Source organism: Ptychodera flava, chromosome 21 (genome assembly GCF_041260155.1).
Source record: "Ptychodera flava strain L36383 chromosome 21, AS_Pfla_20210202, whole genome shotgun sequence".
Taxonomy (NCBI): domain Eukaryota; kingdom Metazoa; phylum Hemichordata; class Enteropneusta; family Ptychoderidae; genus Ptychodera; species Ptychodera flava.
Window position 1 is genome coordinate 24396471 of NC_091948.1, and position 25941 is coordinate 24422411.

Sequence of the window (25941 nt, forward strand, 5' to 3'; positions counted from 1 at the left end):
TCTTCAAAGGTATATCATTTAACCAGTAAATGCAAATATGTTTCTAATTTGATACAAGTAAACAAGCTTATAGCCGACTGGCCCATGGAACAGGTAATTCTATGGGACAATTAAAAAATATATATGAACAAAGCTCGTGGCACATTTAACTATAGATCGTTTACAGCCCGCTGACAGTGATTGAGAGATGTAATCCAGAACATATGAAGACATGACAAAATGCCACCAATAACAATTTGGTATATTTTTTAATGAGCTGAAAGATTGCACGGTTCGTTATAACTTTTATATTCTTAAATCTAGTGTATGCGCACTTACTAAATATAGCCTGCTCGTGCCCGTATGATTGCAGGCGGGCCTGTGGATCGACCTGCCAGTTTGGAGACTTTTAATGAACACGTAAATTAGGACAACAAATGCTGGTAGCATTAGCAGTACCTATTAGTTCTCCTACATCAACGATAAATCGTTTTCCTTGTGATTATCCGTCCGGTCAGTTTTGTAACGCTGTTTAAATGTCATGTGCGTGTAATTTATTTGCGAAATGCCCGGAGATAATGATTAGCGCCCTCTTGCGGTTGGGTTGTTTGCTTTGAGGAGACTCTCTCTGGACTCTATGATGTCTATCATATACTGCGCCCAACACGTATTTTTGTCAAAGCAGCCAAGCACATTACTAAATTGTTAATATCGTAAAAACATATATGTTCGAAGCACGCGTGAACGGCAAAATCCCCGGGGAACAATATACCTTAGTTATTTTTGATTTATAGTTTCATATAGTTACGGTAATTCATTACACGACACAGTGACCTGATGAACGGTTTTTCTATTTATTGCCATTAGACAACTCAAAGTTGAACGCAATTCATGAAAAATTACGTGGTAATTCAAGCAGAGAGAATAGCCAGAAGGATACAAAACATGGAAATATAACGGTGGGAGATGACTATAAAAAACGCTCATGGAAAGGTGGACATTTGTCTACAATGTTACGTTCACAAACGGTGATATATTTGTTTTCTCTTCGATGATATGATTTAACTTGTATGGTTTTATTTTTCATAGTCAGTTTTCTTACCATTGATCTAAGTCTTCATTCACAATGCGGTTTAAATTTTCAGAAGCGTTGAAATTTATGTCAAACAAATCGAACTTCTCGCCACAATCAACAGGTGGTCGATAGTTACACAGCGCCCTCACGCGTCGGTTACGTAGGTGTAACGCTAATGATCTTATTTTACGTACCGTACCACAGTCCATGATAGCGAGAACGTGACCTTACCCATGGCCCAAAAGTCGACAAAAGGAAATTTATCAAACGTTTTCTTACAATCCTTCACAATGTCACCATCGTAATTGTGTGCCTCTCCATTCTATTTATCAATCATCAAGAAATAATATATATGAAATGACTATGGTTAAATTTAATTGCCGCCCTAAACGCTAAAAATATCACCTGTATTGAAATTAAAAACATTAATCCGAAGACGGAATGCCAAGCTTATCCTTGTCAACCATTGACGAGGATCAACAGGTGGCTGAAAGAGCGCCCTCTCAGGTGGCATGCACTTGATAAAAAACGTGCTTTTCGTACATTAGCTTAATTTAATCCTACGTTCATAAATTTTACGCACATTCATGTAAATAAGTTATTATTGATAAATGAAAAAAAGAAATCATTTCTGTAACTTTTAATTTCGATATACCACATTAGACAAAAAATTATTCTCGTAACTTGCGGTTCAAACCGAAGTTAATGAAGTTTTGACACCGTAAACAGGACTAAATTCCAGACGATATTTGACATAAACTGTCAATAGTATAAATAGGGAAGAAAAACATACAGTGAAATATGATTCATATATTGAAATAATCTTTGATTCATTTATAAGTTTTAAGGAACTTACAAGTAATATATCAAAACATTTAACAGACGGAACTTTTGTCTTCATTAAATACGATCATAATATTACTCCTATTAAGGTAGTACACGCATCGAAAGTGAAAGGCTTAAAATTTGCTCAAACTTTCCTCGAGAAATATTTCAACTATTCTCTAACAAAATTAAGAATAAACATAGGGGGGGGGGAGGGAACAAAATTAAGAATAAACATAGGGGGGAGGGGTCATCGTGCAAATGTTGGTATTACAGAAACAAATTTCCAAAGATTTACCGATATTTGAAATTCAAAATGTCCTCCATCCCCCTGTTAACTCTATGCAGAAAATGAATTTTTGAAAAACTAGGACAGTGGAAAGTGCTGTTAAACGAAGAACTTTAAAATGAATCCCCACAAGTGGTAGTAGATCAGAAAAGAATTGTGAAATGTTTAGAGGCCGAACGTCTGTCTCCGAGGTACATTACACCTTAAACACAGCATGTGCTTTAACAGTATTTTTTGTGCACACTTACTTCTGTTTGAGTTCAAGTCTATTAGGATATTTTTCTTGGTAGATGATTATTTCTTAATATTATAGAACAAACAAAACCACGCATCTCTGTCCGAAATATTTTACGTATTTTGAAAAGATTGGTGTCCTCGACTAGCTCCTTTTGTCTGCAATATCTTCTATTGTACCAATGTCTAGGCCATTTACAGATTGCCTTCATCAGGGTACAGACAAAAATGCACGAAATGAAATGTTTTGATACACTGATAAAATGTGGAAATTAAAATTTTACAACCGATACATGGTTAGCGGCCATTAGCATAAAGGTCAGTGTTAGGGCGACTGTAACAGCGGTAAATACCAGCAAGCAGAAACGGTCAAGAACCATGGCAACGTGTTTCCATTCTGTCGCTATAGCTTCGCTTTTATCTTGTTGTTCTTCGCGCTTTGCTACATACTCCACATTCCTGGCGATCTGTTCCACGTACCGGTCGATCAGCGATGTTCCTTCGTCCGGTATAATTTCCTCCATCATAATGGCGGCGGCGGCGCCGCCATCCGCTCCGCCGCTGGCACCGTCGACCATGAAGCTGGGATCGTCGTCTTCGAAGACCGGGTTGATGACGCCGCCAGGCAGGGGCGGTCGCGAAGCATCGTCATCGCCCTCACCGGCTCCGCCTTCCTCGTCTTCTGGGGACACGGCGAAGTTGCTCCGAAGCCCAACGCAGCACGCCATCTTGTCAAGAACCAGGTAGCGAACCCATGGTGGCACTTCGGTGCTGTCGCCATGGTGATGATTGGCAGCAGCCATCACAGTCGCTCCCGTTGATAAACCGACTAGGATAATGCAAGATGCAAAATACTGACCTAAAATTGCACAAAAAGAAACATTCACGATATCTTCAAGAAGTCACATAGTTTTTTAATGAGTCCCCAGTCCGAGTCCCGACCACAGGAGTTCACGGACGCAGCCCAACTAACGAGCGCCTGTTGCCAAGATTACCTAGATTTCTTTGTTCAAGTGACGTATGTAGTTGGTGCAAGAGATGAAGTGCAAACTATACCATAACTGGACAATGTGACAGGCAGGTATCGAAACACAAAAACTGAACAAATTCTTGTTCGCCTAATAGTAAAACTTTTAATTTACACAACAACTGTCCTGCCGTGTGTCGATCCGTAAGTATATGTTATAAAGGTGGCAATGGTGATCTCGAAAATTTCAGGTTTCATGTTCCGTCACGTCTAGGCGAAACAAAATTTATGTAATCTATGGTATCATCCCCATTAATTTTGTATTAGTCGAACTGAGTAAACCTCCAAGTGTACAATAATTTTTCATTTGTTTAACCCTTAGTTTGGCCAAAACCATCAATATCAACGGTAAGTGTAGATCTGTTTACAGGGAATTTACAGGTTGATGTTGACATTAAATGTCGTTATGGTGCTTGGAACGTTAGAACTGTCACGAAAGCGTAATTCTGTTTTGCTCACCTATGAGTGGGACAACATCCGACGTTGGGGGCATGGTTTCTGCGACCAGTAGGAGGAACACGGCCAGCGAGAGCAAGATGGTGATACTCAGCGTTATCTTCTCACCGGCATCGCTGGGCAGTTGGAAGACGAATAAAACCAGCGATGATATCATTATACACGGAATGACCAGGTTGAACATGTAAAAGAGTGATAACCTCTGCAGGATGATGTAGAATCTAACATCCGGGTAAGGGGTGTCGCAGCAGGCATACCTCACCAGGTGCACTTCCACCGGCATGCCAAGCAGTTCCCACTCGCCGTTACTCGAGTAAACGCTTGTGTCCGCTTCCGAGCCCCTCGTGGTCAAGTTCAACTGGTAGCCGTCGTAACTCCACGACCCGAACCGCAGCGAGCAGTTCTGGGTGTCGAATGGGAAAAACAAAGGATCAAGTCGGCAGGCACTCTTCAGTATGGCCGGCGACAACCAGGTGACGGTCCCGTCTGACTGGACTATGGCGTTGGTTGGCATCACACCTCCTTCAAAACTATCGGCCGCACTGGAAAGGAAGGAAGATGTCAAAAACAAATTTTTCTTCACTCTTTATCCATGTGAACAAAAGCATATAGAAAGGTAGACTTTTAGTTTTGTGACGCACTTCAATGTTTAAGGGCAGCAGTACCAGAGGAGTTTATTTATTCATTTATTTATTTGGAAACTTCCTACGGGATCCAGTCCCATTTACATGTTCCAAAAATAAACTCAAAACATAAAACTACAATTACAGACAAATACAGTCACAGAAAAGTCACATAGAAAAAGGGAGGTCTATATGAAAGGTGAACCTAAAGAAAAACACAAGAAAATAAAATCAAGTAGGTAAACTACCAAAAATGGATTGTCTAATGTCAGTTTTAAACTGAACATGTATACTGAAAAGATCAATATTTGGATGAGAAAGTAGCAATTCGTTAAAACTACCCAGGCACCTGTTGATAGGTGAGTATTTAGAAATATTGATACGGCTATACGAGATGGTCTAAAGAGTGGACAGGGGCGTAGATGTTTGATCGGAACATTAAAACAAAGCTTAAAAAGGACATCTGGCAAGTTATAAATACCAGTTGCACGTTTATGTAAAAACATCATTTGGAGATAAAAATGCCGTTGTTGTAGCGTTGACTCATTAAAGGTATACTGTCACCTGTTCCAATTTTGCCACAGTTACCATGGAAAGAGAAAATCTAACCAATCACAGATTTTAAGCGGGTGGCCTACTTTTAAAAACAGCGCCCTCACATGGGAATTTTGAATACCTAGGAACGCCCCTTGATCATATATGGGCATATTTAGACTACTGGTGACTGTATAAATTAAAAATCACAGTGTAGAGGCATTGTTCGTTTGCCACAGCAGTCAAGATTTTTATTTAAGGTACAGTGCTCCTCTGAACAGACATTCTGACTTTCAAATTTTAACAATTCTTTTGTGATCTACCTCTTGTGGGGGACTCGTTTTAAAGCTCTCGGAGCAAGACAAATTTTCACCGTCTTAGTTTTCAGAAATTCGACAATTTTCCAATATGGCGGCCATTTTGAATTTGAAATATCGGTAAAATGTCAGGCAACTTGTTTCTCTAGCCCTAACTTTGCAGGGTGACACTTGATTTGATTAAAGCTCAAAGTTTGAGGAAATGTTAAAATCTTTCGAAGCGCGAGCTACCTTAAACATGAGAAACAAACTGGACCAAGAATATGCCATGGGATCATGAAAAATTGTTATGATGTGTTCTTCAGGTCTACATCTGTTGGCAGAGAAATATCCATCTGTGACGATTTGGGGTTATAACCAATATCGCCTGTTCCTGTGTCGTATCAGCATGAGTGTCATTTGTGCTGCGTCAGACACAAACGATTTATCTCACGTCTTATGCTACACATTGTCGCCTTATTGACAAATTAATACCAACTTACTTGTTGTACAACACGATATCAGGGGTCCATAAATCACTTGACGGCAATCGAATTTCATCGACGCCATAATAGTCAGATGGGTTCCAGACTAGGCCGGCATCTGTCCATTCCTATAAGAAATAGACCGATTATCTTACCTCTATGTGATCTGAACGCTCAATAGAAACACAAAATTTTCCGAGTTCCGAGTATAACTTTGTTCTTAATGTAAAAAGTATTACTAGTATATCATTATACCACTCGACCTGTGTGCATCGAGCAATTAATTGAATCTAAGACAAGACAATTCTAAGATTCAGGGCATGTCTGTCTGTATACACAAGTTGTAGGCACATATGATTTGCATCTCCAATCTAAAAATTTCTACGGTTTTCCTGCTATTCATTTTTAATTTTGAAAAGGGATTCCTTCAGCAAAGCATGAAAAAACCTCACGAAATTCGAATTCCATTTTGTAAGTGCGTAATACCCTAACAACAGTGTCAGTGTACTGCACGTTGATATATTGAGTACAGTCCGTCCACCCACCGTCCTGTGGGTAGAGGCATCCTGTATTGAACTCACCTGTCTCATCCAGACGCTCGAGGTCAGCACTTGATTGACCTCGTTCTGACACACGGGTAGCAGATAGAGAAAATAGAGAAAAGTTGGTGTGATTTTGCGATTAATGTTCCACATAGTTTCAGACAAACGTGATAAAAACAATTACACTATTATGTCACTGTACACGGATACTTAAATCATTTAAAGAGGATTAAAGAGTTACAAATATATGCATCGTTTCCTCTGTACCATGAAATATATGCAACCAGACATACAGCGACAGGAGTATGATTTAGCGTTCCGACATCAAAAAATTCACCGCTCGTTTTATCATCTTAGCGTACTACCATATATGATCTGTACACTCTAAAACGGTGTGTACATATCTGATATAAAGACTATTAAACAAAACCTTTTGGTAAACAGTTAGTTTTCGGGAACTGGGTGCGGGTACGAACAAAAATCAGAGTTACGGCAATATTCTGCTATACGCTGTCATACTGCACTGACATCAAAGTGGAACCCGTTTAAAATGGCTTGGGCACTAAACCGATTACCTGATTCACATTGTACACAAAATTGATATTAATGGAGCTATTTTACAACATGATATATTATCTTAAGGTAGCATGCACCTCGGCATAGATATTCGGACTCTCAAACTTTTACAATACTCTTTTGGTATGCCACTCGTAGAGGTTCATTTTGAAATTTACGGCGGAAATAAATTTTCACCTGATTAGTTTTGTGAAAATCAAAAGTTCACAAAGGGATGGCGGCCACTTGAAATTCCAAGTGTCAGGAAATACTAGGTAATTTCTGTCCATTATATCAAATTTGCACGGTGACTCCTATTTTTATTCTTAATCAGTTTTGAAAGAGAATGGTTAAAAGTTACCTTGAAGAAAGTTGTACAGTAAAAGTTTGTCTTTCAATCCGAGGGGCGTACCGCCTTTCTATTACTTGATAATACACAGCTGATTAAAAAACCGCAACATTTCTGCCAGTACGTTATCGAGAGAAAGTAATCTTCAGTCTCTCAAGTAAATGATAAGGATGTAGTGATGCTATATCTTGACCAAAAAAGGGGAGTTTTCAAGCTTACCATATCGATAATGGTGTTCAGGGACAGCGTTAACGTGACTTGAAGTGAGTCCGTGTAGTTTTTAGTGGGCCGCACCATCTTGTTGTAACTCTTCGTGAGATCGTGTATGACTCCAGCTTCCTGTAACTCAACGGTTTCGTAGCCTGTGCATCGCGGGGAGAAAGAAACGGAAGTCGGACAATGCAATAATTAAAAGTGCGCCCTCAGTCGCAGATAATCGAAAACTGTCTTGTGTGTGTCAGTTATCAGCAATGCACATATGCACATTCTTAGATACATGATTACGTTCGTACACATGTTCATATTTCATTAAATTTCATGTCATTCATGAATCTTTCAACGACAATTTTTGACATTTCAAACTTAACTTGTAGTCTACAGAAAACTTATTATTTATTCTAACGAAAGAAATCTGCACGGCTAGTCTCTGATATGGAAAAGAGTGATGAAAATAGCATTTTCAATATTTGTTTCTTGCAAATTACGTTGCTTTCAGTGTTCATTAAAAGTGTTAGAGTAATCTTACATGAACGTGCGTGGCAAAAAGTTCACTTCCCTCCAAATATTCACTTTTTAGTTCTCACGTCCTAGATAGCGCGGAAAATGGCTGTAAACTCCAAGTAATTTTAGCGATAATACGCCATCCGAAAAGGTTACATTAAGTTTCAACAAATTAAAAAAACCTCAACTATTCATGCTACTGAAAAATTCAACAGAGGTTGCAGATAGTCATATCCGAAATTCTACTCACATCAAGCATCGCAAAGTTTCACTGAGTAGCGTATTTTGATGAATGACAATCCAAAATACACAAGACTATTCCTCACCTCGTAACAAATGATATATAAAAAACGTATGCTCAAATTTGATATTATCTGTACTGCGCATCAACGTCTCAGCCTGACCGGAAATGACGTGTGGGAACACTAACCTGATACGATCTCTATGGTGTTGTGATCATGCTGTCCGTCCGTGGTGTTGGGACTGTCCGACGGCACTGTAGCTGCAGAAAGACGTGAAAAAATATTGTTACCAACAAACAATACATTTGCGCAGAGGTATAGCTGCCACTATCTCCAAAGTCTATGTGACCCTACATGCAAATTAGCGATACTCCTGTCACACACTTCCCTCATACACTTGATTATAGTTGCCGTACAAAATGATCAAAATAATCAAATTAATTGAATTGGATCACTCGATGTACGTTCTTATCAATGGTCAGACATTTTAAGATAATGCAACAGAAACGCCACAGACGGGTTCAAGATAAATAAATGAATGAATTCCAATAATAATTTTCACGGGGTCGGTCTTCGGAGGATTATTGAGAATACCCGGATGTCAAAGTTTCCATGTCAAGATTGTAGAAAGGGGAGTAGGAGTCCAACTTGCTCTTAGGGGATCTGGGATGATGGAACGTGCAACCATAACATCTTAATGGGAGGTTTATTTTATCGTTACCAGCGGATGTTAATATTTATAGATATACATGCATTATTGCGTGTGAACAGAGGAAATACTTTTACCAGAAAACGAATCTGTGTAGAAGGATGAACCCGACGACGCTGTCAGAGAGAAAATATTACATGTTATGCAGGACATGACGGGTAGGATTCCTTTGCAGAGAGCTCTTGCGTAATATTTCAACTCATATCAAATAAACATTGGTGAGTCATACTTCATCTTGTATAATAGTTAAGAAAAGGAAAAAAAACAATCCTAATTGTTCAAGAAAAGTTAAGATGCATGCACAGTTTTTGCCAGGAGCGAGTGCTAGCACTACCATGAAGGACCAAGTAATGGAATGCCCCGGTTTTTCTTCATTTGCATTTTGGTGATGTCCTTGAAATACGCTGTCTGCTTTCAATTTCATAATTTCATAATTTCAATTTCATGTACGATATTGTTAACTCGTCGATAACCGCGACATTTCACCGTTATCTGTAGTCACTATAATATTGAAAATATCCGACGATACGTTATGCAAGATAAGGTCACGAACTCACTTTCTGATCGGAATCCCATGGCAGCCGGGATGATAACCTAAAGAAGGTATCATGAATTACAGAAGGAGATAAACATAATTTTCTCATAGAAATTTATGTTATTTATAACCACTGTAATTCTATAGGTTTTGTCAAAAGCGAGCAGCGTCACCTTGATATGACTACAGACTGTGCTTGAAGCAAAGTACTTACTCTTTGTTGCTGAGGTTGTGAGTTCAGTTGTTGAGTCGGATTCTGGGAGAGTTGTTTGCAAAAGTGATGAGGCTGAAAATGAAGACAATGGATTATTTGAGGATATGCAAGCGATATATAATGAATGATAAATTAACTGCCATGCTCTGCGCTTCAGGTTCAGGAACTTAATTTGAAAACTCAATAACCATGCCGTGGAGCATATGAAGTGTTAGATTTAATTTGAAATTCCAATGTTTATGTCATAAATCATATCGGCCTATATATGAAAATTTGAGAGACAAGCAAGCATATATATACTCTAGCATATCAACAATAGAAGAATGATATAACGGTATGCTTCATAACACTTGAGAAAAGTCTATTTTACAGCTTTGAAGATTTTCCAAAAAACGCGACCTACTGAAATTGTAAAATTGTTAGATATTTTGCCTCGAAATAATTAGATACATATACCCAAATTATACTGACACAATGATGCGAAATATCTGGAATAGTTTGAGGGGTAGAGTTAAAAACAATGAGAAATTTTCAATGGCTTTGACAGCAAATCGTGAATGTATCAGATGGTCCCATACTTGGTTTTGCTCGAGAGGGTCATGTAATTCACCGAAATTAAGGGACAAAATCGTCATATCTTGGTCTTATTTATTATTCTGTTTTATACAAACGTTATTTATCTTGCTAAAGGCAGACTGAACGTGAAATGACATAAAATGTCGTTTTTTTGTCAAATACGTATTAAATTCTTAATGAATGGCAAAAAGCATATAGAAATTGACCTTAAGCAATTTTACGAGTACAAGCCTGATTAAAGGTCTCGGGCAGACCACAGAGGGACCATGCTAGCGGCGTTTTTCAGTCAACGGCCGGAATAAAACAATCATCGTTAATAGGAAGCAAAAATCAAACAAAACAACATCACACCATTGGAACTAATTTGGGATAATGGGATCTTCATATTTTTCAAATTTCTCAAAAGTGTTAGGTGCCATATAGCTGAATGTTGCAATATTTCAAATTACTCATAAAAACAAGTGTGTAATGTAAAAAGAAAAGCAGATGAGCTTACATTTGCAGATTAAACCGACATTACTTCATCATCCAATTATCCCAAATTAGTTCCCATCATGTTACATGAAAAGATGTCTACTAAGTCGGACACGGCAGGTATTTTGAATTGAACAAAATTGGTACATGTCTTATATCAAACGAAATACGGTAAGGGTGAATCACTACAACGTAACAATAATAAACATGTACGCTATAATAATTATGTACATATTGTTAAGTTTACCTGGCGGAAGTGACGTAACAGAAGACTCGGCCGTCGACTGACATTTCACTACTGTCACGTGTCAGCAAGGTAAGTGGAAGGAAAGAGAAGCAAAGAAAGATATTGAGTTCGAGAAAACATATAATTAGAAATCTGTTGTAGAGGGACTAGTGTGTGGCTTGTAGATCTTACAAAAATTAAATTCAGATGTTTGGATTACATTATTTCCCCAAATCCCATTCTTCGCTTTATATACCTGTGTTTGAAAAATATGTGTTTATTTATGAATAATTATATGTGTCTACCACGTCAAAATATCTACCATAAACTTTGTGCTGTGAGTATAAGAATATCTGTTTATTGATATGTTCGATTCGTGAACACTTAGATTTACAATCCGTCTATTTCATCATACATCACTAAACAGTAAAATTTAAGAACATTATAACGAAATAATATCTCGCATTCTGAACAATTGCGGGCGCTATTTGCATTGTTTTTATCATTTCAACTGCCAGCTCTGATTAGTATAAATTTAGGTAGGATCATTCGGCCTAACTAAGAAAACGAGACATAAATCAAAATACAGTTAAAGAAAGTAAAATCTTTCCAACCAGCAAAGATAAGCGTATAATGGGGCTAAAACAAACGCATAGATTGGGGAAAAGAGTTTGAGAGTTAAAGGCGAGCTTTGCATCTCAATACAGAAATGAGACATTTAGTGCCGTGCTGTACTGTACTGCAAAGAGGTGTAACGTGACGTCATATGGTGTGCCTTTCTATGATATGATGTGATGTGAAATAAATGATATGAGTCACACAATATGATAATGCTATAGAGATAATACGATCATGATATTACATGAAATTATTACACGGTGTAATGCATGACATACTGCAAAGTGTTAGCTATGATAAGTTTTGAAAGACGACAAAGTATTCACCGAATTAATTTTACCAACAATACACAGAGCCATCTGTAAACTGCATGGAAAGAAATATTAATTCACATCCCGGTATGTTAAACTGAAGCTGGACCAACTGACCAATGCTCTTGGTCCCCCATGACTACATTCTGGTATTTTTGTTGGCATGAATCCGACATTTTGATTGAACAATTTGTAACACCCAACAGTATTCACTGTATGAATTCTGTACTGAATTGCCATCAAAATTTATCTTCAGGTAAAATTTAGCATTTTTGTCTTACAACAAATGTAATTTTGAACACTGAATACAAAATTACCAGCATGCAAGGTCTACGTAGTGGTCGTTAAAATGGCCAACAATCAATAAAGTAATAATATTTTCGAAGATTTTGTGATAATTATTCAGTATACGATATCGACCGGAGCAAAATAAATGACGTAACCTAGTATATGGGAGCCGCACCCATCCGGTAAACGCCCTTTAGTCATTTTTTGCACTTGCCAATAATGGATCGGTTAACAATACAGGACATGAGTATAAAAGCGGATAGAGAAATTGAATAAGTGCTTGTGAAACATTTTCAATTAAAACTTGTCTTTCAGATTTTAGCAGCAGTATTGATTTTCAAAAGTACACGTATTTGTTATATCTGTCGCTTCTTTCTCTACAAGCTCAATTAGATGAAACGCTTGATCTGTATTCAGTTATTTTAGTTCTGTTTGTGAAATGCGGTTTCTTTTTCTGCTCTTGAAATCGTATGGAAAGGCTTGGCGGTCAGCTTGTCAATACAGTGTGAGTGTGTGTAATGTAGAATGTATTGTTCAGTGAGTAGAATTCATTCAATATTAAAACTGCATATTGCAGACAATGCGTTCTGTTTGCATCGCATGCCTTAGGAAGAATAAGAATATAAACATGCTCCTTTTTTATAGGACAGATATGATAAAGATATAAGACAATTGAAGAACTCAAAGAAATCAATTCAGCACCTTGCTTAGTTCAGCACATTGCTTTCTCTCATCAACAAACACATGTCAAATATGACATATTACAGTTGATGAATAACAAAAACGCTAGAGTTCACGCTTTTCAAATCACTTAATTTTATATCGTTAACAGAATCAGTTAGCCACCCTTTATGCATGAAACTGCTTTCTACTTCCATGCTTTGTTTTGGTTATGATAGCCATTTTGCTGTGTGCGTTCACGTACTTATTTTTTCTTGAGAGGGTCAAGTTCACGGACACGAAAAACAAAACTTACATCAACGTCTCTGTACAGGTGAATTATTCACATGGAATAACGTTCGCTTTTCTTCTCTTTTTAAACAAAAATAATGAATTATTAAGCAGCCGCAGCATCCAATGTGTCGCTGGTCTACAATTTACTATCCTTTTGTTTCAACACAATATTCAGATATTGTGACACTTCTCCATGAACTTGAGTGTTGAAAATACTTTAAGTGTTCCTTATCAAATCAACCAAGTGTTGTACAAAGCTTATCGTATCAATATATCGCTAATGAAACATTGTTATATTTTTCAAGGAAACATGATGGCACAATAAGCTTATCATACATAATTAAGCGAGTTTTTGGCGAACGAAAAATTTGTCACTTTAAAGACTACTCTGCCAAGACTTATATCCATTGCTTAGTTTCGATCGTGTTGTTTTCGTCTCTTCCTACAGTGCACTGCACAATTGTGAAATACAATGGATAGCGTTAATAACGTAAAGAAATTCTAGATTACTGTGGCTCGGGGTATCTCTTTCTGACATGGCTATCCATCTCTACACTAGTCCCTTTTTATTGGTATCGATTGCACCATCATTAGCAATGCAAATACAAATTGCAGTTGCAGCTTAGGTGCGCTGGTATCTTCCCCTTTGTTGCAAGCGAAGCATTTCAAAAAACAAAAACAATTGACTTGTTCCTTATTCTCACTAAGTGTAGACTCCCTATGACAATATTGAACCGGCTCCTAAGTCAACCGTTGAAAAACTCTCCAACGGTGTTTGTTTATCGGTCTGTCGATGTTGTGTCTGCAGATCCTAACGGTCGAACATAAGCATCGCCAATATATCTCTGTTGGCCTTGGTGCTTACAAACAAATGAGTAAAGCCACTTTTTGGTTGGAGATATACCCCACGCAAACTACTTAAATGTCTATTTTGGAATTAGTCGCATAATCCTTATTGTACAGACCGATTTGAGAACAATGTAAAATGCCAATGGCTTTACATAGACTGGCTGACTCATGTAAACTGCATAGCCAAAAACACGACAGTTTGTGATTTTTAAAATCGAGTCACATAAACGAGTTCAAATCTTAGAATTGTCTGAAATAAATGTACATGGTGACAAATCTGCACATGTTTCTTGTTTTTCAATCATAGATGTTGAAATTTGACTCACCTGAGATGTTGAAAAAGCATATTCCAAGGATGAGATAAGTCCAGCGGTTGGGATGGGCGGATGTCCGGAGTCGACGCATTGTTACCGGTCGTTGACACAAATAAACAACATGAAGAAGTTCAAGAACAAAAACTGATGATTGTACACCTTTAAAGAATGACCTCCTCTTCTTTCAGGACCCTGGGATTCGTAAAACCAAAGGAAACGACCATAGGACCGCGAAAAAATCAGCAAAGGCCTGACGCACCTGGTCGGTTGTAATCTTATCTTTCTCGATTCATTGAGAACGCCACCCGGCGGTCATCGTCAACGCACCACTTTATTTCGGATCGATGGACGGTTAATTATTCAAAATGACTGTGATCAATACAAGTTAGCGGCGATTCCTAGGTTAAAGGTCAGGCCAGCTGATTTTAAAGCTCAATCTCAAAATACTGAGTTGAAAGGGGTTTATTCTGTATGAACGCATTGCTCGACTGAAGACCGTAGTCTGTGCAGCGCGAGACTCTACGAGATTTAGCGTGTCTTTGGTGAATGCAGGACGGCATCTTGCGACACAGGATGGAGAGTGAAATATCTAACAGGGTGTTTCTAAGTAGCTGATTGAGTTTAATAGCAGACTACCCAAGTCCAGTGCAGTGTTAGACCATTACCATGACTTGCACCCATAAATCAAGATAATGCCATTTTATCACTATGATTTTCTAAAAGACTATTAGCAAAAGTAGCGGCTTTGAACAAATTATTTTGGGGAAAAGCGTCACAATGCTTACCTTAAATCTACGATAGAATGGTCATAATACCTCCTAACCTGCGATAAAAAAATTATCATTCAACAGGGGCTATTTACAACGTCGATAAAACACCATTTTGTGTCTTCGTTATTTGCTTTGCCTTGTACATATGTATTTGAAAGACACTCATGAAGCAAACTTTTCCCATAATGGCATCAGTTTTTTTATCGCTCATTTCAACCTACAGTATAGACAATTTTAAAGCAAATACATTACTTTTCCTTTTAGAGTTGTTCTCCGACCCTATAAACTATAAAAACTCGAGTGGCACTTTAAAAATCAAAATCTCGCGAGATCCCGCACAGAGCTAGCCAAAGTCATTTGAATCACATGGAGGGACTGAGGTTGAAGTCAGGTCTGATCACCACATTATGCGTGAAAATACGGACAGAAACTGTCTGAAACAAGTGGGATTACGGATTTTTTTGACAAATGACGTATACGTAACTATAACACACATAAGCACGTATACATAACGTATAACGTGGTATACATAACATATAACACGTATAAATAACGTATATACAACGTCTACTGAAGAGAGAGAGAGAGAGAGAGAGAGAGAGAGAGAGAGAGAGAGAGAGAGAGAGAGAGAGAGAGATCTTCACAGGGAAGATTCAGTACTGCTTCACGATTTTGCCAAGCCAACGGTATCGTTTACAAGGCTGATGTGCTTGCAGATGACGGTATAAGCAAATGTTGCGTAGAAAGCATGCTGTGAGTTCTAAAGAGCAGACCGCTCTGGAATCTTGGTCATCTGCGCTCAACAGCTGTTCAGTCACAGACAGTTGATGGGAAGACCTTCCGCTCTGTCGTCCATGATTCAAACCACACATCTGGATATAACCATCACAGGCAAATTCGGACAATATACATAATGGATTTTAAGGCCAGTTTTTTACTATTTTTTGTTTTTAATATCAACTACTGCTTCTTGTTTTCTACTTCCAAGGCGGTATAAGATACACGGGCTTGATCTTGTCAATTAACTCAACCTGCAAATTTGTAGACTGCATTGAATTCAAATGTAAAAAATAACAGTGCATTTTACACGTATATACACTGTGTACAAATTCATTGAAGAAAACTTTGAAACAATTGCTCAGGAAAATGCCTTTTCTATAAACTTCTATAAGGATATCATATGTCATCGCATTTTTGTAAGAGTGTGAGAAACGAAAAATATCACACAAATTACTCGGTCACAGCAGATCAGGACAAGACACATAATGATGAATTCTGGCAAAACCATCATGGGTGACTAAGTAATCGAACAACTTAACAGGTAAGAGATTGAAAGTTTGATCCAGACCTTTAGAATTTGATAAAAATCGAAACTGCCCGCTCAGACGCGCTGACAGACAATAAACAATTTCAAGTATTTCAAGGTGCACAAAAGAGGGCGTCGTTTATCCGATGTTGCAGCGAGGAAGCCCGTTGTGTTCTTTTCAGCAGTTTCTCGCTTGGGCGTGAGAACAATAGCCTATATATGTCAGGTCGGACTGATGGACACAGTTTATCTGCGTGCCACTGTATCGATTATTTCCCTCCGAGCCAATAGCAACCATCGACAGCCTCATAAATATTAGAGAAGGGTAGAACTTAGTCCGGCTGATTTACTCCGAACAACAACTTCAGATACACGTCCGAGTTCATTGTTTCCAGGTCGTCATGGCGACGATGCTCCCTAACCCTGGTATGAAGGGAGATGCTTCCCGACATCATTAAATAATGAGACATTCTTTCGCATAAAGGAAGGCGACACATTTCGTAGTCGGCCGTAAATGACATTTTATGGCGTTCTTTGCGGGCAGGAAGCGCGACTAACAGGCGGTCTCATCGCTGTCGCTCGCTTAATACCACGTCAGTACTGGTGCTTGCAAAACAAAGAATGCCAACAGAACCTGTTGAGTTTGGACGCCGAAGCACTATGTGAAAAGCAATTTGCCTGACACTGTCTTTAATCACTCAATAATTTACATCAGGTCTATTGGAATCTCCGTGACGTGGGAGGCTCCTGTGGTGGCCCTTTCTGCAAACTCAATAGGGAGCCGTCGAGAGGGGTCAAATGTTACGTGTGACAGGTTGTTTTCTGTGTGGTGTGCAGTCGACATGTAACAACGGAGCAAAACGTTTGGAGATCTCGTACGCCACAGTTAATCGGACGCTCAAGATCAGCAAGGAAGGGTCCGACTCTTGAACTCGCCACTTCTTAACCTTGAAGACGGTGCGAAATTGACTCGGTGTAAACAGAAGCGTGTACAATGCAGTGAAATGGACAATGCAGAGTTCAGTCGATGAAACAACAGGACGATGCGCGGTTTCGATACCAATAGACAGGTGTATTGACCAAATACCAAGCAAAATAAAGGTAAGGAACGCATCTACGTCATACGCTGTGTCGACTCTGTACTTGAGGGGGACTTCTCACTAAAACCACACGTCAGGACAAAACGAATGGATTAGTGGTTGTCGTTCAAGCGAGTGTGAAGTTTGTTTTTGGGATACAGGCCGCGAGTGGTCGCCCTCAAGTGTAGCAATTAAGTAAAGTTTCACATTCAATTAATTGCCTGTCGCAGCACCGTTTAACAAGCACTAACAGCGTGGAAGTGGTATGATATCCAAGCTAAGGTTCCTTAAACAGGTGTGTTAATGTATGTTATTTTCCTATCATTTCGCAATGTAATTGCAACAATGTAATTGCAACACCATGGCCTCTTGGCCTTTATGCTCGTGTCCCGCTTAACTTTGTAAGTGACTATCTCTGGCTAGCTCAGCTAGCCTAGGTCGCTTTCTTACACCTCATGCACCTTCAGAAGTTTTAAAATCGATCAAACCTACTTAAAAAAGTAAAAATATCAAAATAGAATATAGGCCCTGACGGTGTCGTCCATTTTTGCTCATTCTAAGCATAAACCGGTCGATGGTAGCCAAAGTGGACCGTTAATCACCACGGCTGGTTGATGTGGGGAAACTGGCGGCAGTGATCAAAGTACGGGAAGCCTTTATGTTACGTTTGAAAACTGATAAAATCATAATAATGATTGCACAAGACAGATCATAAAAGTCCGTGCAGCCGCCATTCTTAGCACGAATGTCAACATTGGTGAAACGCCTCACCATGTACGCCGTTGCTACATGGGATTGCGCAAAAACACGGAAACCGCACGGCGGGTTGAAAATTCCGTTCTCATTTCTGTGCCTCCACGACTCCGCGTGTAATTCCCTTCCGCTACAGACACAGTAGGCTCTCTGTTAAATATAAACATAATTAATAAAAGAAGTAGTAAGGAATCAGTCGTAATCTGCCCAAACATGAGGACGGCTAGACCAGTATGAGCTGCCGTTTGTGTTTCAACGGATGCTGTTATTCGGGTTAACATGTGATGAAGCAGGGATATTTGAACAAACATTGGGCTTTTAGCCGTTGAATAGTCGAAATATTTCGGCATGACTCGGATGCCGGTCACATCTCTTCTCGGTTATAAGCAGTGGATGTCTGTCAAATCCCTTCTTTTCAAAGTCGGTTTGTCCTGGTCTTAAAAGGATCAGCGACGTAAATCGCGAAAATCTCCCACGAGGAATATCGTCGCCCGGTAATGTCGTAGTCTACTCGCACAAAAAGGAACGGCGAAGCCAGTGTTTGTACACGTTTAGCGATCCTCAAACGCCGTGGAAACGTCGCAGGAGGGGAAGCCGATGGCAATACCCACTTTCTTGTACGAAATTGTTTACAAGGCCGACAAGCAGAGTTACCGCTTCAGTTCAGGAGGAACGGCAGGGCTTGGACTATGGAACAGTGTGGAATGACCTAGATCGCCGCTGGAGAGATTTTGTCGCTGAGGAAGTCGAGTTCGCGGATTCAGCGTTCTTACAGCTCTCAGTTTTGGCGACATTCACCAAATTTACTACTGCAAAGGGTCGCCAGTTGCTAGTTGCTCCGGGTCACATATCATGTACATCAGACGTGACAGTGCTCGCAAATTCACCTTATTTGCATATTGAGAATCAACAGGTGGTTGGACGCAAAGCTTGGTGGGCCTCCGCGGTAAGGTGGTATTTCATCTTTAGATATCGATCCAGAAAATATGAAAGCTGTTGATATGAGAGAATAGTAAACATTAACGAGTACTGTCGCCACATATCAAATTTTCTACAGAACATTGAAATTATTTAAATTATTTGCATGTAAGCTTACTAAACGACTGCCATGTCGAACGTAAACACACACGATGATTTTCCTCCAAGAGAACACCCTAACACATATAGATTTAGAATATTAATGGTTTTCGACATATTTGAAAGACTTTAACGTCTCCTGCTGTGACGACTCAACAATTATACTGAATTTTGAATATGTTAAATGTAATTCTATTTATACTCGTGACTGCGAGGAAGACGACACAGTTCGACCATTCTTTGCTTTCGCGTCAATGAACTTAGTCGTCGTCGTCATTATGTCTACAATGTCAGTCTAAAGAATACGTCGATACGCCGCATGTTTCTACATTGATGTTTTACCTTCAAATACTTGCACTGCAGGACGCACATAATTGTGCATCTCCAATCTTCGCCACGATACTCGGTGAACGTGAAGCAAAAATGCGGCCCAAAGAATCGTGTCAGGTATTTCCACATATTCCACTTAGCCCTGTGACACACTTAGAGTCATACCATATGTGTATAAACTGAAAACTGTTGAATGTATAATATCATCTCTGGGTTTGTTAGTAAAACAGAAGTGAAACAGTTGGAGGGATACTGTTAAAACGATAGCAGACGAGTCTTAGACAGCCTGATATAAACGTCTTGTTTAATTACAAATCAATGATGGAAAAGGCTTTGTTTATCTCCATTTATATGCGAAAGTTTCTATAACACTCGGATTTAAAAGATCATTAGTGTGTTTTATTTTTGCCCTGTGTGTTCAACTTTCTACATTTCAAGGACAAGTAGAGAGAAAGCTTTCATATTCAAGAGTCCGTAAACGCAAATTTTTAAAGAAGACACCCGGCGGTTTTTAATGCGTGGTTTAACATAAAAGCCGTGATGTTGCCTCGTTATGGAATCATGTTTATAATTTTACACGTAGCCTAGAAGCAGAAGAAGCTATCTTCAATTGTCCACGATAAATCTTTGTTCTGTAACATCGGATCGTCAGTTTTCTCTTTGACCTATGACCTACTAGCGATTCGTCGTCCACATTGTGACATCAAAAATGTTTAACAGTTCTTCTGGACCCGTTTTCAACGTCGGCCATAAAACGATTAAACGCTGTTTACACATCGGCAATTAGCAGTGACCTTGATGATAATGATTCACCTATTTCTTGAGTTTGTTTCGAAATCCTGTGATTTAAATTCTGTCGCGCAACAAACGCGAGACTCGAACTCGTTATTGAAGTTGTTAACAGTTAAAAACAACAATTGAAACGAACACTGTTGAACACTGTTGATTCATTATTCATTGTTGTTTGTTTCTCTGACACAAGTGTCAATTTCCAAGTGTTCGCCGGTGGCATTTACGCTCTGCTGCTCTCCACAAAGTTCAAAGTTTTAACCTTAGCCGCGAGGCAGCATGATTTCAATGATAGCAACAGAATTATTTAGTGTCATTTCTGTCTTTTATGCTCGTCATTTATCTCGAGTGGTATTTTTGCAGCTCTCTATCGAAGACATATCTTGAGGCGTATATCATAGACTGTCAGTTCAGTCCATTAATTTTGATGACCCAAGATAACTCGTTCAATCTGATAGCCAAAGTTTGGGCATGCGCAGTGAGCATTGCTAGCACAGCAGAGATATTAATCGTCAAAACCAATCCCTAACTATAGTCGGTCTTGGCTTTCAAACCGTTTTGATATTTTGAAAAATCCAACCGAAAGCTTCTGTCCCAGCATGGAAGAAATACTGACCTAGTTCAAACAGTCCCAGGCGATAGCTGTTGTATTCCAACGACGAAACGCTGACGCTTTGGTATCACTGATATGTAATCTTGGTATGTATTTGTGTCTTCAAAACCCTCCAGAATGAAAACATCGGATCTTTTCAGTATTGCCAAATTGATCTAACAACCCATCCTTAGGGATAATCACATCCGACGGGGTTAGAAACAGCGCCTTTTGATCAACCAATGCCAGAAGAACTGGACACTGAGGTCTGCAAGGGTCGTTGAAATTGTTATTACGGGGCCACTGATGGCCGTGTCACACCAATAAGTCAGTTGAAAGACTATCAAAAGCCACTTTTTACAAAACTCCAAGTGTTGTTTCGAAAGAGTGGCAGCTAATGCCGGGTACATTCAAAAATACGCTTTCAATCGACCCAGAATCTCCCGTTTCATTGTCCGTGAATAACAAAAGAGCGCATTGCTCCAAGTCACTGCTAATTGAGGTTGTATCCTTGTTTAAGACAGCTCTGAAGGCGTTGCAGAATTTCTCAGGGGGAAATAAAAAAAGAATGTAAAGCAGAAGGCTTTGGCCATACAATGTTTTAGTTTATTGACGCTTCCGTAAGCGCTTTGTTTTGCGTTCACGTTTATGATCTCTTCTCACTGGCGGCCCGACCAAATCGCATTCCAACTTTTAACCTCACAATGTCTCTGAATTCGGGCAGACAGGATGAGGTTCTCGCGTACATTCAGATTGTTTAACACACAGTTCTTTCTTGTATATTCCAGGCGTCCAGTCAGTGAAATATTTCAGCAAAAGCTCATCGTAAGGCACCCCTACCTGCCGACAAACGAGAACCTGAAGAATGCTGACGTTATCGGCCACTTGGAAGTGATCACGTGACCTAACTGTGTGTTGTTGGCCCAACATAAGGCACTTGTCACGTAACCTTGGAAACGCCCCCTTCTCTACTTCATGCCGGAATCCGACACAATGGGCCCGGAAGACGTGAACGTTGCCGGCGTGCAGTTCGCCGACGACGAGGCGACTCTTCCGCGGGCCAAGGAGATACTTCACCATGTGTCGAAAGAATTTACGAACCAAATAAGGGCCAAGAATCGCGAGATGACTCAGCGACGCGAGATGCAAGGATCGATGATGGCCTACACCAGACGAACTCAGGAGTTAATGCGGGACAGACATTACCTTCACAGGCCGACAAGAAGCAGGTCCCCGGAAAGATTCGAACCTTCACGGCGGAAAGTGGCCCTGCCTTCGATATCGATCGTGGATACGGCGAAGTCGCTGTCGCTCACAAGTAAATATTTTCAGACGAATACTCATTTACACCGAAGGGGTGTCGACGGAGGCAATCCGACGAACACCGAGTACAAAGTGCAACTCGTGAATCCACTGTCCCGAAGTGACCCGACGGGACTCGGTCTTGACTTTGTGCGGCGGGCTGAAAAGTCGTCGGTGCCCGAAGGACAAATGTCGGTGAACATGGGCGGAGAAGCCGACGGTGAGTCGGACAAGAAACAGTCTAAAAAGGTAAAGACAAAGTTAGTCTTCTTGAAGGACGAATCTCAAGTCAGGATTCCAAAGAAAAAGAAATCCAAGAAGGACACTCGATTTGAATGGGTCCACACTGAGAGCAGGACGTTGAAAATTAGTTTGCAACTTCCCCGGGTCGAAAATGAACCTGACTCGCCGACTATTTCGCTCGACTCGATGATGACCATGGACCCACAACACCAGCACAGTGCATCTGAAAGTGCAATCTCCACCTGTGTCATGTGTTCGTTGGCAAACAGGCGAGCAGGCCACGCCAATTCGGTGGCGAACTCCCTGGACAATGAGACTCATGACCTGACCGGCGGTCTACCCGCGGACAGCGACGTCGAGCTGGACGAAGACTACGTCGACGCGTTTTCAGACTCGGACTCCTGGCCAACGAAAAAATCGGGCTTGGAGAATCCATTGCTAATCGCAGACAGGGCCACTCAGACTAAACTTACAACCGCTAATAACAGGAAAGCGGTGACAAATCAGTCTAAACTCGCGACGAAAGAAGGGACAAAGAACGGTGTCGACTCAACAACTGATGAAAGTGGATTTGGGAGTTCAACAGACACGAGAAAAAAATTGAAAAAGAGAGTTCGCGCCTCCGTTGTTATGAGAAAGAATAGATCGATGGGTATTGTGCCAAAGTCAACTCCGACGTTGGTGAAAAATATTGAAAAGAAGAAAGCCCGCCTTTCACCGTCCAAGAGTAGGACTAAATTAAAAGTACTCCCACTGAAAGATGCTTCGCAAAGTTTAAACATCGACGATCAAAGCTACCACAAATCATACAAAATCATACACCACGACCCGCCTTCGATACGAAAATTGAAGAGTTTAATGGCGGGAGGCGAAAATTCCAACGTCGTCAACGAGTCTAAAGGGGAGGAGCTCCGTGTGACGACGAACGGAAACAAAGAAACGACAAAGAACGGCGAGAGCGAATCGTCAGTAATGCCAAACAGAGTAGGGCTGAACGGACCGCCTGGCAAAAATACAGGGAACGGGTCGGTTCAAAATGTCAGCGAGAAACAGCCAACTCATGATGGAGATAAACAAGAGGTGAAAGATGGTCGAGGCAAGGAAAATGAAAAACCTGTGAATGCCGAGGAGATCTTGTCGAGATATAACGTTGAGCTTGAGCAGAGTTCCAATCCTTTGAAATTCCCGGGCGGTAAGATTACTTTGTCGGATGTGACGTCATATGTTGACGATTCTTACATGCAGAAGGCGATGATGGAAGATAAAAGGGCGATGAAGAGACCCGGTAAAATGATCAGACCCGTGCAAAATAACGGACCTTGTATCCACGGCAACGTGAAGGAGCGATGCCGCAGCTGCAGCGCCGTCGCAGCGGCGGAGGCCATGTTGGGACAGCAGATAGAGGAATTCGAAAACACTCAGCTGCAGTGGAACGCCGTCAGCGACAAAGTCGATAGGCTGAGGTGGGGGAAAAGCAAACTGATGCGGGGTCTGCCGCCGCCGTCTACCGATACCCAAACAAAGGCATCCAAGCAAAGCGGGGATGACGAAAAACCCGAGCACACGCTCGGCCTGCCAACCATCGCCACCAGCGTCGAATTTTCCGACAACGCGTCCCTGAAATCGTACCTGGCCGGGCTCAACGACAGCGCGACGCACTTGTCGGCTGGGAGACTAGGCAAGAAAGTCCGCTTTACAGAACAGGTGCAGGTCCGAGAAATAGCTATATACCGTGACTCTAACAAACCCTTGAAGAAACCAAGGCGAGGGAAAAAAGCAAAACAACAGCAACGGCAAGAAATCGTTGTTAATGGAGACGCTTCTTAGCCCTAGTCCTTTAAGATCGAGTTTTATTCTACAGCTCGGTTTTCAGACAGAAAACACTGTATAACGACAGAAACATTCAGCCTTCCCAAGTCTTCCGAGGAATTTTCCTCACATTTTGAGTCTACTGTTTGACTTTCCAGTAGAATAAATGTAAAGTTACACTCATATAAAAATGAAACAAACGCGATCTATAAAATATTGATGACTATGGCGTGATATATTGAGGAACATTGAATGAAAAAATAGAGCAAATATCAGCAAGTCTTCCGAACCGTCTGTTGATATCATGATACACACTTGCAAACAATTATTACACGCCGACAGAATTGACAAGTCTGCCGGCGGTCTTTTCATTCTGCGTTGCAAGGTTGCAGACGACAGTCAGGTGCCGCCAAAAGGTGCACTGAAACAAAATTCCAAAACTGCCATGGAAACGCCGTGAGCGTGTTCATTTGGTCGACCAAGATACGATCCTCGCAATAGTGTATGCAGAAAGTATTCCGAGAAAGCATAATGGGTTCATTTATAGATTTTAGAAGGGGGAGGGGGTGTTACATCATCAACACGTATGCATTGGCATGTGCGTTCAAGAAATAGCTGCAGTGTCATGGCTTGTCTTATGCACCGTGACAGTTCGGGGCTTCGTTCCCCGTCGGTCGAGACATTTCTCGAGTGCGATGTTTATCTACTTCATGTTACGTTTAAAAAACTTTTACATGTCTACTTCTACGACATGTTGCTATAAAACACGAGTATTTCTTTGCTGCATCGTCATTTTTTCCGTGACAGTCGAAGTAAATAACGAACACCAAGTTACATACTGAGGCAGCCATTTAAAATCACGTGACACCGCCATAAGTAGGCACAGATTCGAGTTTTTGCAATATACATTCACCATCTCAGGTGAAAAGATGGAAAAGCACATGTAAATATTTACTAACTTTTTTATCAGTTTGATCGACCACCACAATCAATGTATTCTTCACTGTATGATTTTCATGACAGATAATCTACGAGTAAGCACTATTTATAACGCTGTCAAAGTTTTGACAAAACCAGAGTCATTTCCAATTCAACGAAAACTTGAATAACACAAGATAATTTATAAATCAATATGTTGTCTGTTTCGTATTACTTCATTACGCCACATATACACACACACACACACACACACACACAAATCAACAAAACGATGACAGAAGATTACAGGCATGCACAAATGTCAGTCCAGTGATGTCGTCTGCAAGCACTTTCCGTGTTTATAGTTTTATTTTGACATTACCTTGGTTCTGAGTTACACATCGACGAAAATATTCAAGCGAGGTATTTATTGAATGGCAAAGCAACGGAGTGGTTGAGCCAAAATATTGGCATTTCAAGACAGTATGAAAGTTTTTACTCCTTGTCTGTGGCTTGAATTAAAGTAGTTAAGTACCGCGTGTTACGCTACGTAATTATCACAACGCCCCTTCGGTTCCAATTGTACCAGTAATAAGTAATAGATATAGAACGTCATGAAGAGGTTACATTTTGCAATTTCAATACAGTGGTTGCTGAACGTTACGTTGACTGAA

The 25941-nt window shown here is 40.2% G+C and overlaps 2 protein-coding genes across 8 annotated transcripts; one reads left to right on the forward strand and one right to left on the reverse strand.

Moving 5' to 3' along the window:
• Positions 1-812: 812 nt before the first annotated feature.
• LOC139121800 (neuronal acetylcholine receptor subunit alpha-10-like) lies at positions 813-14646 on the reverse strand. Of its 6 annotated transcripts, none has more exons than XM_070686991.1 (10): positions 14312-14646; positions 10987-11034; positions 9690-9761; positions 9018-9056; positions 8420-8491; positions 7489-7631; positions 6405-6449; positions 5842-5951; positions 3889-4427; positions 813-3261 (listed from the first exon to the last, which is right to left on the reverse strand). In XM_070686991.1, exons 1-10 carry the CDS (start codon positions 14388-14390, stop codon positions 2675-2677), a joined length of 1734 nt encoding a protein of 577 aa, XP_070543092.1. In that variant the 5' UTR covers positions 14391-14646; the 3' UTR covers positions 813-2674. The 6 variants fall into 6 exon arrangements, with proteins under 6 accessions (XP_070543092.1, XP_070543091.1, XP_070543095.1 ...); XM_070686990.1 differs by having other exon boundaries at positions 10987-11037; positions 14312-14645; XM_070686994.1 differs by lacking the exon at positions 10987-11034 and having other exon boundaries at positions 14312-14645.
• A 2176-nt stretch (positions 14647-16822) lies between these two features.
• On the forward strand, positions 16823-25480 carry LOC139121799 (uncharacterized). Of its 2 annotated transcripts, none has more exons than XM_070686989.1 (2): positions 16823-17749; positions 21784-25480. In XM_070686989.1, exon 2 carries the CDS (start codon positions 21971-21973, stop codon positions 24365-24367), a length of 2397 nt encoding a protein of 798 aa, XP_070543090.1. In that variant the 5' UTR covers positions 16823-17749; positions 21784-21970; the 3' UTR covers positions 24368-25480. The 2 variants fall into 2 exon arrangements, with proteins under 2 accessions (XP_070543090.1, XP_070543089.1); XM_070686988.1 differs by having other exon boundaries at positions 16823-17476.
• The last annotated feature ends 461 nt before the right edge of the window (positions 25481-25941 follow it).